General features: G+C 44.0%; 2 protein-coding genes and 1 long non-coding RNA gene across 4 annotated transcripts in view; 2 read left to right on the top strand and 1 right to left on the bottom strand.

The window, feature by feature from the left end:
* prr36a (proline rich 36a) overlaps positions 1–9,636 on the top strand; it is an 18,833-nt gene extending 9,197 nt beyond the window's left edge. Inside the window, exons 2-6 of the mRNA XM_014005007.1 lie at positions 764–1,410; positions 1,490–1,577; positions 3,916–4,067; positions 4,181–6,892; positions 8,617–9,636. Coding sequence (XP_013860461.1) covers positions 864–1,410; positions 1,490–1,577; positions 3,916–4,067; positions 4,181–6,892; positions 8,617–9,572 — 4,455 coding nt within the window. The 5' untranslated portion in view covers positions 764–863 and the 3' untranslated portion in view covers positions 9,573–9,636. The remainder of the gene's footprint in view (positions 1–763; positions 1,411–1,489; positions 1,578–3,915; positions 4,068–4,180; positions 6,893–8,616) is intronic.
* Positions 9,637–12,675: 3,039 nt separating this feature from the next.
* Positions 12,676–16,433, bottom strand: cunh19orf67 (chromosome unknown C19orf67 homolog). 2 transcript variants are annotated; one of them, XM_014004844.1, is made up of 8 exons: positions 16,339–16,433; positions 16,023–16,174; positions 15,715–15,904; positions 15,483–15,627; positions 15,309–15,409; positions 14,718–14,915; positions 13,259–13,405; positions 12,676–13,185 (listed from the first exon to the last, which is right to left on the bottom strand). In XM_014004844.1, the coding sequence occupies exons 2-8, from the start codon at positions 16,138–16,140 to the stop codon at positions 13,062–13,064; spliced, it is 1,023 nt and encodes a 340-aa protein (XP_013860298.1). In that variant the 5' UTR covers positions 16,141–16,174; positions 16,339–16,433; the 3' UTR covers positions 12,676–13,061. The 2 variants fall into 2 exon arrangements, with proteins under 2 accessions (XP_013860298.1, XP_013860299.1); XM_014004845.1 differs by lacking the exon at positions 16,339–16,433 and adding an exon at positions 16,175–16,274 and having other exon boundaries at positions 16,023–16,095.
* LOC106515184 (uncharacterized) lies at positions 13,440–14,420 on the top strand. Its single transcript, XR_001309969.1, has 2 exons — positions 13,440–13,942; positions 14,042–14,420. It is a non-coding gene; the product is annotated as an uncharacterized LOC106515184 (long non-coding RNA).
* Positions 16,434–16,847: the final 414 nt, after the last annotated feature.

The following is a 16,847-nucleotide window of genomic DNA, read 5'->3' on the forward strand; positions in this document are numbered from 1 at the left end:
GCCAATATCTGACTAAAGCTGGTGCTAATCCAAAGTGGATTCAGCGTCTATACTTTCACAGTAACAAACCTTTTTAGCTCTAAAGCTAGTATGAGTCTTCTCACTCATCCTTCACAGCTTTCCTTTTTTGAACAGATGTTTAAATTTTTCGTTTATTTTTTTTTAAACTCATTCCAGATTTTCCCTCCGTGTTTAACAATTTTATCAAATCACAGAATTTCGCAATGACCATGAATCTTAACAGAGGGGGTAAAAACCTTCAAATTCGACAATAATTGGGTTTTTTTAGCTCCTTGATCTTCAGGGAATGATTTGGCTTCGCTCAGCTTTCAGTACACCAAACCACAGCTTTTTTTTCTTTAGTTTCCAGATGTTGAAGGAAACTTTAGCTGTGTGTTTCTTTTTTTTTTTTTTTTCATTATAACCATTTTGTTTTCCAAGATGCAGTTTTCCTTTTTTTTTTTTTACTATGTTTTATTGGGAATTTGGTTTCCATTTCTATTAGGAATAGCAGTTCATTAGGCCTTTTCAAATGCATGATTGTTAAATGGAGTATTTATATTAAAACGTTGCTGATTTAAAAAAAAATACTTTTTTCTGGCATCTTGCACTGCTTACTTCCTGTCTTCAGTCTCCCCCAAATTCCTCCCAAGACTCCCCTATCATAAATAGTTTTTATCATCTGAATTCACGATATTGCAAAACAAATAAGCATTTATTGGGATTTTGACGTTTGAAATAAATTTTCCCTTTTTTTCCACAGGTCATTAACGTGTGAGAGCAAAAAGCCACTGAGGAGGACAAGTGTGACCCTCCAGACCAGTCAGACAGAAGTAAATTGATTTCCACACTTCAGGAGTGGGATGAAGCCGGATGGGGTTACTATGGAGACCACAGAGCCTACTGAAGATGCTGCACCGGTGGAGTCATCCTCCTTACAGGMGAATGTAACTGAGGAGGCTCCATTTCAGCCCACAGTTGAAACTGAGGCTGCTCCRAAGGCCAAAGCTAAGCCCCCAGCAGCAGAGCCTAAAGTCAAATCAAAAGAGGGTGGAAGTAAAGCTCGGTCCACGGCTCCTGGATGCAGCTCACGAGTAGAAACTGCCTCGCACCGCACAGCGAACGATGTCAGATCCTCTGCTACTGCCCCCGGAGGCAGGAAGGTGACGACGACTGCATCAAAAGCCCCAGCAGCAGGAGCTGTACCCAAACGACCGGCGAGTGCAGCAGCTGCTTCCTCCACAGCTAGGAACCAAACTAGAGGGCTTGATAAGAGGCCCGTTGGACCTGCCAAGACTAYGTCTTTGACCAGCACCACAGTAACAAATGGTACCAGACCAAAAACAATGAATGGCCCTTCTAAGAGACCAGCAGCTGAGGCTGCTAATGGCGCTAGACCCAAAACCACAAGTGAGTCTGTACTGAGTAAAATGGATTAGAAAGCTTGTTAAAAATCAAAAGTTCTCATTGTTTTTTGTTTTGTGTGTAGCTACAATAAACAAACCTGCAAGTTCCACCGCTCTGAAATCCAGCACTTCAACAACACGACCTGCTGCTGCACCTTCTAAAGCCACGAGGTATGGATGCTTCTAACCATACGCTTAGAAAATACAGGTCTAATAACAGTCACTGTGTTCAAGAATAATATTCTCATACTAGCTGACTTCTACTTTTTGTCCAAAACATTGGAGAGACTGATATCTGTAGGGGTTTTTTTTTTTGGTCATTTAAGTTAAAATTACTTCATGAGTCATGTTTGCAAAATGACCTGATACAGACGGCGTTAACAGAGCTGGTGACGCTGAAGAACTAACTCTTTGTTTCAAATAAACCTCCCTCCGGCAGAAACCAGACCTAACTCCCCAGGGCAGATAGCTGTTGACTTGGATCATTCCTTTTTTATATCGGGGCCAGTGCTTTGGGCAGACTGCTCATGTTCAACTTGTACTTTTTCTTTCAGTCTGTTTGCTGGGCTTGCTGATTTCAAACAGTTTAGCCAGTGTTTGCTCCAGCATCATTCTCTKGTTCAGTACAATGGTCATTTCATTATTAAGTGTTCTTTCTGTGCCTCAAACACCATTTTTAAATGGTGTAAAGTGGAAAACTGAGGTGCTTAGGATGTTTCTTGKGGTGTTGTTTTTTTTTATTAGTTATGTCTTCTTGCGTTTTTCAGTTTCCCACTCCTGATGAAGCTTTGTAATCTTTCCCTGACAGTCTTTGTAAGGAGACTGCTCTAATAGAAGTCCGTGGTGTCTATCACAGGAACAGTGGGTGTCTAAGGCTTTGTTGGAGCCAAGGCTCTTTGCCCGGCTGCTGCTAGGCTGCAGCGCTTCCTCTGAACTCTCCACTGAGCTGATTCAGGCTTTTAGCCTTTTGTCAGGGAGATGACTGAAGACTTACACAAACACCAGGAATGTCAGCTACTCTCAGGAAAGAATAAATCGGTTTTGGACAGCTTATCAGCCAAACAAGGCGCTTCATTACAATTTGTTTTACTTAAAATGATGAGCAATGAAAACTATTCAAAAGGCTGGAAATTTTTACCCTGATTTTGTAAATGTTTGATGCAATCTCGGATCCAACATGCTGCCTATTTAGTTTAAAAATAAAAAGGCAAACAGCTTATGTACGAGTTAAATGATTGTCTTTAAAACAACAGAGTCACAAGTGAAGAGTTGAAAAAGGTCTTGATGTGTTCCTCCTGCCTCTTATTTGATATTTGGCAAACAATACGCAGCAGATCATGACAGATGTGATGCATCTGTTGTAAACACTTGTGAATGCTGCAGAAGTGTAGAAAGCTCTTGTTTCTGCTGCGCCGCTCTGTTGAACGCTGTGTTCGGTCATTAAAATTACATAGACGGCTGTGTAGTGCCTCTCATCTTCCTTTTTAGCTGAGGTTTGTATTGATTTCAATCCTCTGTTGGCAGGAAATGTAATCTATACCAATTCACAAACAACAGAACCACCAGTCACTACCCACAGGCGGTGTGTAATAGTGCAGTCATCACCGAGGCTCGTTTCTTTATCAAACCTTTTTTTTATGAATTATGACTCATTATAAAGCCGTGTCATAAAGGAATGCTGTCTCTGAACACCCTTATCCTCTGTATTCACTTACCAAGTCTGTATCAATAATTCAGTTTGCCCATCTTCACTTTTGCTTCCTGTTCAAATGTTTTTGTGCAGAGCAGGATTGTACTAAGACTAAACCAATTATTGACATTTTTATTTCTAGTTCTTTTTATTCATTAAAACTTTCAGTACTGTGCCTTGATCTTGGCCTGTTTTTTCTTTTTTGCTATTTATCTTTAAAAGCAGAGGCTTTCTAGGCCTGACACACTTTTCAGATTTTGGGCCGCACATCACATCGCAGCCCAGATCTTCAGTCTAATGGCAGCCAATTACAAAATGCTGCAGCGCTGGCTTCGTGGCCGTACAGTGGTCGTCTCATCTTGGAGAAACAATTGGTCATTGTGGCGACTATTGTGCAGTGGGAGCGGCATCTGAGTGCAGGCATGCTGCCCCACTGAAAACCATCAGAAACCCTGTCGGAGATGTCAAATCTTATATTGCAGATTGTTGTAATTGATGATAAAGACCTCCTAAAGTTTCTGAAAGTTTAATTTGAAACAAATGTCCTGTTTTTTACGCTTAATGAGTGAAGTGTTTAGTAAACAAATCAAAGGTAATGGGTTTATCAGCCTGTATTTTTTGTTTTTTCAATTATTTAATTCTCATACTTCTGTTTTTACCGTCGTACTCGACCCCATTTCATTTTCTTCCATCTTAAACTTTCTCAGTACGGTAAAATGGATTTGTACATCTAGCAGTTGACTGTTTTCGATCTTTGCTAAAAAAAAAAGGCGATATTCTGCAACCACGCCAAAGGAAAACGTTTATCTTTGCCTCCAGGCCTGCTGCAGTTCCTTCAACATCCCGAGCAACAGCAACAAAGTCTTCCACCACAGCAAGTGCAAAACCTGCTGCTTCTCGAGTCRCCACAGCACCGCCTGCTGGAAGGACCCTTGCAACACAAATGCCTAAAACTGCTGCTGCCAAGAAAGGTGAGAAGGCATTGTTATCAGATGCAGGTTGTCTGAAATAAGTTTGTATAAATGCATCTCACATTCTTGGTCTCTTATCTTAACTTTGTTTTTGTTTGTTTTTTTTTTATCAGATGTTAGTCGACCAGCCTCTGCTGCTGTGGCCAAGAAGCCCACAACAGACACAGCACCGCTTGCTACCAAAAAACACGAACCCTCTAAACCTACCATGAAACTCATCTCTGCTCCCAAAGGCTCCACCACAACCAAGGCTGCTGATGCCAAGGTGTTCCCGTCCAAACCTCCGCATCCAGCAAAACCCAACTCGACGAAGAGACCTGCAGCTGCTGCGCGGCTCCCTCTGACAAACAAACCTCCTCTGGGCCAAACGCCACCGGCCTCTCCGGTCAGCAAAACTTTAAGCCATAGCTCCCCTGCAAAAAAACATGGAATCAAGCCCACTCAAACTGTCCAACCTTTCTGGTGTGCAAAGAAGAAAAATGCTGCGGTACCTGCTGCAGACGCACAGGACACAGGTAGTTCTGCTGAAGTACCTGCTGCAGACGCACAGGACACAGGTAGTTCTGCTGAAGTACCTGCTGCAGACGCACAGGACACAGGTAGTTCTGCTGAAGTACCTGCTGCAGACGCACAGGACACAGGTAGTTCTGCTGAAGTACCTGCTGCAGACGCACAGGACACAGGTAGTTCTGCTGAAGTACCTGCTGCAGAAGCACAGGACACAGCTAGTTCTGTTGAAGCTGCTGTAACTGAAGCAGAAGCTCCTGCAGAGGCTGCAGTGACCTTACAGCAAGAAATATCTAATGTTGCCTCTGCAGTGGAGGAGGTCCCCACCCATGATTCAGACCACCATCCTGCAGCAGAGATGGAACCAGAAGAGAAAGCAGCACCCTGTTCTTCACAAAGTCCTGTCAGAACCACGCCACCAGCATCTGTTAGCGTGGAACTGTTCGAAAAGTGTCCTACATCAGGAACTTTGCAAGAGCCGGTCTCCTCCCCGGCCAGGCCTTCATCACCCCCCGTGTCTGACCTGCCTCAASAAAACATCGACTTAAAAGCAGACGACACTCTTTCCAGATCTACAGCCRTCCCAGCAGCGGCTAACTCAGTCCCTCAGCTGGTTCCTCCTGCTGATCTGAATGAGGAGGAGGAGGATGAAGAACGGGAAGGAAGCCAGCTGGTTTCTGTGTCTGAAATGAGTGGAACCACTCAGCCCACAGAGGACTCCCGCCCTGGGTCAGGTGGACCAGTGGCGGGCTCCGCCTGGAGAGCTGGTGGCGCCTTGCTTTCGGAGCTGGACTCGGAGGAGGTGAGCGGCAGCCAGCAGGGGGCCTCAGAGCTGAGCGCCCCCGGTGTCCTGGAGGGCACAGAGAGCACAGATGATCTGGGAGACGGCAGTCTGAAAGGAGCCATGGACATGGAAGGAGCCTCTGCAGGTTCTCCTGACTTTGAGAGAGTTCCTGACATACCCGTCAATGACTTTGACGACGATGAGGATGAAGATGAGGACGATAGCGACCGGGTGTGTGACATGGATGTGGGCTCGGAGCGGACAGACGAGCAGCAGAGACCCAGACATGACAATGATGTCAACGAGGAGGAGGAAGAGGAGGATGACGATGATGTGGAGATGGCTAGTGAGGGAGTCACTGAGAGTGGGCTTGAAAGTTATGGGAATGCAGATGAGGATGACTTTGCTGAAGATGAGAGGCTGGACAACTTGAACAGGGTGGCCCAGCCGCCCCCTCCTCCACCTGTGCTGCCRTCCGCCCCGGCTGCTCAGTGGGAACAACCAAACCCTTTTGCAGAACCTTTTCTGGTTCTGGACACCACACATGCTGCAGCTGCAACGAGCCCTTTGACCGACCCCATGCAAGCAGACTCTGAGACCCCGACTCAAACCCCGGCCCAGGACTGGCAGGAGCAGGAACCTGCGCCTTCTGGTCCTAACATGCAAGACATCCCACAGTGTTCAACTGCCACGAGTGAACCACTAAATACTGAGTCCAACCAAGCACAAGTGAAGACCCCAGCCCCAGAAACGCCTTCATCAGACACCCTGAACAGGAAGACTAGCATGCCTGAGGACCAGGATGACCACAATCCAGATGCTGCTCAGATGTTTGCGCATTCCCTGCAGCCTGACTTGAACAGCCAGGACCTGGGCGTGCACCCAGACATTGGAGACAAAGAATTAGAGGAGGAGGCAGAACCAGAGACCCTCCCGGCTGATGAAATCCTGGAGGGCCCTGCGACTGCCCCCTTGTCCAACCCTTCATCATCTTCTGTAACAGAAGACGAGGCGAGCGATACCGAAGGAGAGGCTCAGCTGGACGTGGCCTCGAAGATTACTCTGGTTGTAAACACAACCTTTGACATGCAGCCCCTGACCCAGCGAAGTCTGTCCACCGTGGAGGAGGGAGAGGAGGCCGAGGCTGGAGCAGGTGAAGAAGCCACCCCACCCTCAGCGGCCTCGTTGACGTCCTACGGCTTTGACAGCGTCACGACAGCATCGAGCTCCAACGCCCAGTCCACAGAGAGCTGCATCAAGAGCCCCGGCATCTTCTCCCTGGAGGAGCTCCCGGAGGAGGCTAAAGATCCGTCCTTCCCTCAGCAGCCTCACACCCAGCAGTGTGACGCTGAGCATCACTACATCGACTGTGGGAAACGGGAAACGGAGGGAGCTCGGCACGTCGCAGAGGAAGTGTCTGCATCGGACCCCTCCTCTGCTCTGAGCAACGAGCAGAGGTCAGAGGAAATGCCAGAAGATATTCAGCCTCCGTACTATTCTGCTATTTGTGAAAAGACTGAGGACTCTTTTGCAGGTAACGTATAGTTGTTAATCTCTCTGACTGTCCAAGTAATCAGATAACCTTCTTCTGGCCCTGTTTAGCTTCTCTTCTAGTAGTCGTCTTTGTCCTGAAATCTCTGGGGGTGGATATAAATCAAGCGTGTACTTTAAAAATTAAAACCAGAGAGCAAAAAAGTGTGTGGTGGGTGGAGACTGAGGGGACAGCAGTGGCACTTCCCTCGTATGGCTTCAACTCCTGTATGTGCAATAGCTTGGTCCATCTAAGTTTTTAAGTGTGTTTGGGTTCTATTKGGTGCATAAATATATGGCTCCCTTGCACTGGCATGGATGTGACTTTTCTGTTTTATGACCGGAAAAACACCTGAAGGAAATGTTCAATAGTTTATCATGTTTCATGTGTGTATTTATCCTTTTTTTAATGAACGACTAATAAAACTTGATTTGTTTTGATCTGTTTTCTGGATAAACAATTATTTTTGTTCTCTTTTTGCACTTTAAGTTGTACCCAATACGTTTCCTTTTTTGTTGTTTTGCATAATGATCCATAAATTTAAATAAAGATTAGACATTTTTTTATTGTGATTTATTCTTATTGTACACTTATGTCTTGCGCACAAATTCACATCTCTTAACATTAAGATCTTTAAAGACGAGGAGATGCAGGTCATGCTGTTACGTATTTTTCAATAAGTAAATAGATTTTAGAAAACCCCTAGTATTAAAAAATATATACAATCTGGAGCCTTAAGTCTTTTTGTTCAACAGAGGGGAGAAATCTAAGCGTTGCGTTCTCTTGTAAAACACTAAATGTATGGATTTTGGAAGCTCAGTTAAGATTTAAAATGTTTTCCTGATGACCACGTCAAAAACTTAATCTGGTTTTGGAAAAATAATACTGGAACAAAATGCTGCGAGCCGATCGGTCGCTCAGCCAGACTCTGCCTTCTGAGGACCAAACGCCTGACGACGTTTATCATCTCCAGAAGGAACCAGCTCAACTTGTTCCCTCCAAGATCTGTGCGGGTGTGTTGATGTTTTTATATTTAACCAGTCTTTGCTTCACTGCTCCACAGCACCGTGGTGTTGATGGAGCTCATGCATGTCGCTGCTGCACAATAAGTTGGTTGCATCTCACGTGTATGCCCTGGTGGGGGATTAAATAGCTCGGCTTTAGGTATTTTTTTCCCCCCCAGCTTTTAAAGCCAAGCTATTGATATTATTTCAGTTTTTGTGAAGCTGGATGTGTGTAAATGCATGGGGAGCTTCTTGCATGTTTAACTAACTGAACTTCACTCCTGGGTGATGATTGTTTTGAAGCTYGTCTCTGTGGTTCACCTCATCATGGTTGATTGCATATACAGGAAGTTTGGCTGCTTTTTATTTTTTATTTTTTTTGGCACATTAAAAAAAATCAATCTTTCTGGGTTTCACATCTTGAGATAAAATGAAATCATTTGAAGTTTGCACTTTTGCTCTCTGCACAAATTTTCCACCACTTTAGCCACCCCCAATGCCTTTCTTTGGGTCACTGTTCTCTCTGTCCTCAAACTACAAATGTCTGTCTTGATTTCCAATTCAGAACCTTTTGGTGCTGCAGGCAGACCGTTTCGGGCTTGGCTTCAACAGTGCTGCCTTTTATTCTTCTTTACACCCTCCCGCTTGTAATCACTGCCCTGCTGTCTGACCTCTGGATGCCACCTCTGTAACCATGCTTCCTGCTTCCTCTCTCGCACACAGGCTTCACAGCGTTGCCTCACCAGCACCGCCGCGATCACTCCTCGTACCCCCGGATCTACTGCGACATCGTCAAACCGCACGTCGCCGCCGTCCCCTCGGCCAAGCTGAGCTGCGCCGACCTCCCGCCCAGGAGCCCCGGGCTGCAGGCGAGGAGCCCGCAGCTCCGCAGGCTGGAGCAGCACCAGAGGCAACTGCTGGAGCTGCAGCAGCGCCGCGAGCAGCAGAGCCGGCCGCTGGAGGAGGCCGAGCAGGAGAGGAAGAGGAGAGCCGAGGAAGAGGAGAGGAGGAAGAAGGAGGAGGCGGAGGAAGAACTGAAGAGGAACAAAGAGGAGGCCAGGAAGAAGGAAGAGGTGAAGGAGCAGGTGAGGCGAGAGGAGGAGCTGCAGCAGCAACAGCAGGAGCTGAAACAGAGACAGCAGATAATGCAGTGGCAGCAGGAGCTGCAGCAGGCGGCTCTGCTGTCCCCCTCCTCTGGCCTCTGCACCATATATGAAGCCCTGGAGAACAGTGAGGACGAGGACGAAGATGAGCAAGATGTCACGAAAGACGAGTTTAAACCAGCTGCAAACCACCAGACGAGCAGTGAAACGGAGAGGTCGGACGAGGACAGACACGGAGACTCTTCGCTGTCCGACAGCCTCCCTTCAGACTCCACCCAGTCTCCAGAGCGCCCCCCACCCCTGGACTTGGACTGGGGCAAGAAAGTGGACATAGTCCAGCAGCTGATCAATCAGACGCTGCTGCTAAACGGAGACGGTTGCTCCTCCCTGTTGCTGCTGCCGGGGGGTGCAGGAGGAACTCTGAGCCCCCTGGAGAGCAGTTTGTGGCCCAGTCTGCTGCCCCCCCTCACCCCTCCCTCCGCTACCGTCACCTCCGTCAGCAGCTTCTCCCCGGAGGCCACCGGCAGCTCCCCTCAGGGGGAGTGGACAGTGGTGGAGCTGGAGACGCATCACTGAGGGACCCACACTGTTTGCACTCACACACTTTGAACAACACACACTGAACAACACACACACACACACTGAGGAAGTTGTCTTTGTGAACGACCGGCCGACGAGTTCTGGACTTGATATTTAACCTTCAATGTAATGTGAAGTTAAAGGTATTTGAAATGTCCTACATTTCAGACAAGCTGTTTACTTTTTACACTTAAATTCTGATAAGCTGTATTATTAAAACGTAGATGACCGAGTCAACAAACCAACGTTATATTTAACCAGTTTAAAAAGGACATTTGCTACAGATGCTCTAATTCTCACGTCACTGTGAAAACAAGCACAACCTACAGGCCTGGTAGCAGCACAGTGGAAGCAGAGGACGTTTCTCTTCCAGCGTATCGATGCAAACTTCTCTTTATTTCCTCCGGTGACGTCTTTCGGAGGAGTGTAGCAAGGCAGTGAGTTGGTTTAAATAAGTGAGGATTAGATCAAAAAGGCTGCATTTGCTTGTAAACTTCAGGTTATGTCCGTTTTTTTTAAGCAGCTGAAGAAGAGAACCAAATTAATAAATTTATGCTTTAGAAAACACTACTTATGAATTAAAACATGAGATTAAATTATGTTAAACCTTAAATTAAAACACTTAAAAMCTCATTTCCCACCTTGTCTCCGCTCCAACTCTGCCAGTGAAGAATGAGAGTCTCATGTGTCCCACAGAAATCTGAGTCAACAAAAACAACACGACACCACTCCAACAAAACCTCTGTCGTCGTCCCCCCACACACACACACACACAAACACCTGATATCCTACATCACTCCAAACAAATGCAGCCAAATCCATGAGATCATCCTGGCACAATCCCATAATGCATCACTGCCAGTAACAGGGTGGAAACTGGGTTTCTTTTTTTGTTTTTTGCCTGGTAGTGTCAAATGTACTTTTATCAATCTCTCAGCAGTAAACTGGTTGTGAAGTACCTGCAACTACTGGTTGTGATCTCGTGCAGTTTTTAGAATCAAAACTTTTCATCTTATTTCACTGCCAGACGATAACTGAGATTTTTTGGGAAAAGTAACCAAATGACTTGTTTCTTGTGTTCCGGGAGGCTTCTATTCATCACAGTTTTGACGAATTATCAGGTGAAATCTAGCAACTATAAAGGAGTCTGCTCTTTATTGCTGTTATGACTATTATTATTGTTATTATTATTATTTTAGTTTTTAAGCTGAGTTGAAACCCTAAAGGCAAAGGAAATGATCTCAGTCTGAGCCGTTTGGAACTTAGTTCTTAACCAAAGTTCAACTTTTTGTTTTCCTTCAACACTGGAGCAGGGCTCTGATGAGGGTTCGTTATTGTGCTTTTTTTGTTTGTTTACATGTTTTTTGAAGTTTAATCTTGCAGAAACATGGTTTTTGGCMCAGTTTTATTTGCGCAGTCCAGAGGAGCGTCTTATGAAACGGGCGGGCTTCTTTCTAAAGCCTGACTTGACAAAACCTAACAGTTCGTTGAGAGAAAGCGAGTGCTGGGCGTGGTTCTGATGATGTTTAACTTTTACTTGAGATTAGAATCCATAGGCTATTTTCTTTTGATTAAATAAAATGTATATCCCTGTGAAAAACATTTTACTGTGGTTAAATTTGACAAAACGGCACCATTTGATCAACCCCTAAACGTGCACTGAGTGGTTTTTAAATTGAGTTTTATGTGACTTTAGTTTAATGTTTGGCTGAAACAGTGTTCTCTCCTAGTTCTACCCTCTGGTTTTGTCAGTTTTTGTTTAATTTTGATTCTTTCAGGGTTTTCTCCATTTCAACAACCGAAACATTCATGCAATAAAGAATGGTCACAGCTCTATTCTCATTTCTTTCARCGCAGTCTTCCTTACATTGTTTACATTTGCAAATTAAAATTTCTTAAAGCAAAAAAAGCACAGATGCCTAATTGTGACAGGCCTCCAGCTGTGTCTAAACCTGATTTATACCCAATATTTCTCCACTAACGCTGTAAAGACGAGGCCCTCAGATCATTGTTGAAGCTGTGATTTACTCTGAAGTATTTTTGTCCTGTGATATCAGTCCGTCTGTAGACGTTTAAAGCTTAAAGTCTGTTTTTGACAGAATGAGGCTTATTTGTGGAGAGTTTTAGAAACACTACAGTTTTATGTCTATTTGAAACGGTCTTCCATTGTTGCTTTCCTTGGCCTGCTGTTCTGCCCTCTGGAGTTTTTATAAAACCTCATGAAAACCAAACTGTTGGACTGAAAGCTGCCGTGCAAGTGTTAATCTGAAAACATTTGGCTTTCAGCACCATTAAACCCATGGTTTGTGTTGTTTAAAGACTGATCACTGTAATGAAGAGTCTCGCCTTTTTACTTTTCTATTTCAGAGTTTTAGAGCTATAAAGTTGTTTAGGAGTTGTATATAGGTTTTATTAAATAGAAAATGAGAATGTGTTGGTGGTTAAATGGTAGATTTTATTCTTTAAGATGCCTTTTTTTTGTCCAGTCAGTAGAACTGAAGAGTTTTCTGGAGTTAAATTTTAAGTGAACGGACTGCAGTTGCTACTCAGGATCAGAGTTTTTGTTTTTCTTTTACTGAGATGTTTAATTTATTGAAAAAATAAAAATTTGACTGTTTGTCCTCATCTATATGAAACTGTTAAAGTAAACGGGGCGATCAATCCTAAAGCCCTGAATATGGCAGCTCAAATTGATATTTTTCTTGTTTGTCTTGACACATTTGTGTTTTTAATGATTTGGATGCAATTAATGTAAATAAAATACTTTTTTTAATAACTTGGTTTGAGCTTATTTACAACAAACTGCTCTTTCAGGGTTCTTACAAATTTAAGACRGTCACAATAAACAAATGGAAAGAAAAAAGAGACAATTTTACTCAAAATGTTTCTTTTACATGGTTTCTACAGCTTAAGGCAAGTTATATTTAAGACTTTTTAAGACCTCTAAYGTCACTTGAAATTAAATTAAAGACCCAATTCACAATAAACAAATGTGGAAAAAAACAAAACAGTTGGAGACAATTTTATCCAAATGTTTATTTTAACACAGAACAACTATGAGAAAAAATGTGTAAATTATACATATATAAAAAATGTTACCAATTGTTTTAATTTTTGAGACAATTTACAATCATCCTACTTTAAAATATGTTACCATTTTTAAGACCTCTGAAATATGGATTTAAGCCATTTTAACGTTAAGGCCTTATTTTTGGATTTACAAATTCAATGCCTTTTAAGACTTTAAGGATCTGCGGGAACCCTGTTTTTAAAACCCACAAAACTATGAAAACGTATAAAACTTCGCTTCATGACATTTTGTCACAGCTTGAGTAGCATGCATTAACATGAAACCTCTTCACAATAAAACCCACAAAAACTTGTCATAAAAAAACTGAACGCTAAATTCTAGGAGACATCTAGTGTGGCTCAAAACATTTTTAAAAACACATCCAACTGGAGTCATGTGCACCGCCACTCGTGACTTTAATCGATGCAGCACGACAGCAGCAGCTGCTGCAGGTAGTCTGTGGCGCTGCAGCTGGACGGCTCGTCGTGGCCCAGCAGCAGMAGCCTGTTGTAGTCGCCCTCTGGAACCTCGCACAGGATCCTGGAACGTTCCCAGGTGAGGTCAGGCTTTTAAATGTTAAGTTCGTTGAACTGGTAATTAGACTTAAACTTACCAGTCGTTAATGTCTTCTGTTGAGGGGTCAGGGTTCACTTGTATCCACTGACCGATGGACCACATTCTCACCAAGCCATCGTGACCGGCGCCTTCGCTGTCGGACTCGGCGCATGGATTGGGAATGTCCTCGTAACACAGGAAGTAGCTGAAAGGTGGAGGAATGCAGAGGGTAACGGCAGGGACCTGTACTACAACGGTTCAACATCCATCTGCCTCGCTTTTCTGTGACAAGCGATAAAACTGGGAAATATGTTATGTAGGATGGGTGTCTCAATATTATTATTTATACTAAAATGTATAAATAATTGTACTTGTAAGGATGAGAATGTAAGATTTAAATGCCATTCAATGTGGGAATAATGTGTTTATCTGGTGTGAGAACATTTAAATGTTATGAGTATGAGAAGGGCAGGAAATCAAAAGATCTTGTCTCTTTTACCTGCTCTTYTTCGAACAAATAACGTAAAAAGGGCCTGCCTAGAATGGATTATTGTTAGAAACCTGGTTTTGGGGTGTGTTTTTGTTGTGTTCAGTTTGTTTGTGCAGATAGTCTGGAGCTGCTGTCACTGGAGGGCGGAACCACTGATTATCACTGACACCTGCAGRTCCTCTCCTGCAATCATCCAGGGGATAAAAGGAGTTGGCTGTCAGTTCTCCAGTACCTGAGTGTTTGCCTGCAATGGTATCTCGTGCTCCCACAGTTTGTTCTCTGTGCTAATTTCTGAGAAGTTTTTTCTCCCCTGTGGAACTTTAATATTAACTCCTGCGATCTCCTTCCAAGGCTTCCTCCACCACCTCCTGGTTCATCTACCAGAGTTTCCCTGAGCCTCCTCGAGAACCCAAGATCTCCTGGAGCAGTTCTGAGACTGACAGCTTCAAGGTCTTTGTCCCCGGTCCGCACGGTAATCTGTCCACCCTCCAACTATCTGGCTGCACTGCACTGACTTGTCTTTCACTCAACCACCCCCCTCTGGTGGACGCTCACTCACAACCCAAGTAAGAGAAGTTTTTTGGTTCCTCATCATTTCCTCAGTATTTTTGTGTTGCTCATCATATTCTCCTCTGCCTTCAGTGAATTCCTTTCCCCCGGGTCTCCAGCCCCAGAAGGAGATTCTCTTAACTTATTTGCTTTTTATTTGTAAATAAACCTTTTGAACTTTCCTTGTCTCCTGAGAGTGTTCTGCATGTGGGTCAAACATCTTTCTAAAAACATGACAATTATTAGTTCAAGAAAAATTTGATGGTTTCTTTTAATTTTACTTTTTTATTTTGTTTTGTTGCATAAAGATTGATAAATTTATTTGATGAGAAAGGCACATATAAGATTTTTTTTTCTTCCTCTTTCTGCTGCCTTTCAGTTCATTTTATTTTTTTGTATTTTATTTTTAATGAAACGGATAAATGAAATAAATGTGAAAAGATGAAGCTGCTGAACAGGTGAAAGTATTCAGACTCACTAGTCGATGTGCGCCTCCTCCCCGTCCTCTTCAGCACCTCCATCCTCCTGCTGGTCTCGGAGCCTCTCCACGTTCCAGCGCATGCGTTTGTAGAGTCCGGTGTTGGTCCGGGCCAGGTACGGCGTCGGCTTGCAGTAACGGAAAATGGTCAGCTTCAGCCGACCCAGCTGGGTCTGACCCACACAGAAGTGAGACACGCTGGGAATGCAAACAGAGGAGCACCAAAAGGTCAGGACAGGAGGGGGTCTGCAACCTGTCAAGGGTTAGGAGGTGAGAGGAGATCGGGGGGAAATGAAGACGGTGATTTTCATATTACAAGTTGCAGAAAGAAGAAATAAAAACGACAACCAATCACTCACCTTGGGACAATTTCGTAAGCTATCAATGCAACAAACACACGTTTTTGGTCTGTGGGAGGAAACTGGAAAAACTCACACATGCACAGAAAGACCAGGAGGTGAACTTGCGATCTTCTTGCCATGAGCTGAAAGCTATATCAACTGCTGCCCACATTTATCCATATTAAGATCATTTTGGTAAAAGAGACTACAGATTGCAGAAATCATGAACCTATAGTTTGTAAGTTTGTACCTGTCAGGCTCGGTTTCATTCAAGCTGAGGATGCCATGTGTGGCATAGGTCAGCAGCAGCTGCTCCAACCTGTCACACAGCTGCTGAGAGAACTCTAAAAGCTGCACACACAGAGAGCGAGAAAGTTGTTCCTAAATGTCGTAATTAAAGTGGAGGGGATCTGCAGATGTTTACTTTTGAACACATATCAGCGGGCACATGGGAGTACTGTGACACAGTGCTGCGAGCTCTGGATTCCAGGTGGTTAAAGTAAGGCTGACAGGAGAACAGGAAGCTTGAAACTGCAGCATGAAGAGATTCTTTTTCCACATGTCCCAGCCTGTCAAAATAAAAAAAATAATAATAATAATTTTAAAAAAAACCTACTCGGTTGAAACCAGTCTTTACGCATTAACCAGCAACCCACCCACTGATGAGGCAGTCATGCAAGTCATCTGCTTTGCTCAGGAGGGACTGGAGCTGGAGCTGCAGCTGGTCCTCCTGCAGGCTCCTCTCATTCCGCTTCTCCTCCGAATAGCTGCAGCACGCAGAGCGACCACACGGTGGCGCCAGAGAGACGTCAGCCAACAACAGCAGGTTCTCGTCGTCCTCCATCTCTGAAATACATGTACATAAACAATAAAAAGGGATGACAAATGAAGTTTGAAATGAATAAAGTAACAACTATGTCACCAAATTGTAACAAAGCTTTAAAATTAGCTTTGATTGCTTCACCTCGGAATCCGGACGCCAGATTTTCTTCGTCAATCCGGTCTTCCAGCAGCCAGTCAATGAATGCGTCTAGTCCCTGTGGAGAATCGTCCAGCTGGAGCTGCCCCTCAGTTTGTTCCATCACGTAAAAATGACTCCGAAACAGTTAAACTTACCTGTTGGAAAATAAACCACGTTGTTTTTAAAACTTAGGGAAAAAAAACTCTCAGCTAACTCGATGCTAGCTAAAGTGCGTGGTTAGCGACGAGCACTGTACAAAACACCCGACTTTTTCAAATAATCTTCAGTGAGGATAGTTGTCGCAAGTTTTTATATTTACCTTTTGTTACGAATTACTGCGAGCTATAATTACACGTCTATTGTACCTTAAAAAGTTGATTACGACTGTAATGATCGCGATTAACATTAGCTACGCACTGCTGACAGCGGGCTTTTTTTCTTTAGCGTTTTTTTCCCTCCGTCAAAGGTCATGACCACCCGGGGGGGGGGCAACTCTATATTAACTACAGAGCGCCATCCTCATACATGACTTATTACCCCCACCCTGACGAACTGTAAGAAAACTCCTCTTCAATGATCACACACATTTTGCATTGCATTAAATTTTTTATTCCTTATTTTACACATTTTTCTGTGACTTCAGGGTTAAATGACCTAATGATGTAACTGAGACAAGACTTATAACATCCATCCATCCATCATCCATCATCCATCCATCCTTCATCCATCATCCATCCATCCTTCATCCATCATCCATCCATCCTTCATCCATCATCCATCCATCCTTCATCCATCATCCATCCATCCTTCATCCATCATCCATCCATC

This window comes from Austrofundulus limnaeus, unplaced genomic scaffold (genome assembly GCF_001266775.1).
Source record: "Austrofundulus limnaeus strain Quisiro unplaced genomic scaffold, Austrofundulus_limnaeus-1.0 Scaffold27, whole genome shotgun sequence".
Taxonomy (NCBI): Eukaryota; Metazoa; Chordata; class Actinopteri; order Cyprinodontiformes; family Rivulidae; genus Austrofundulus; species Austrofundulus limnaeus.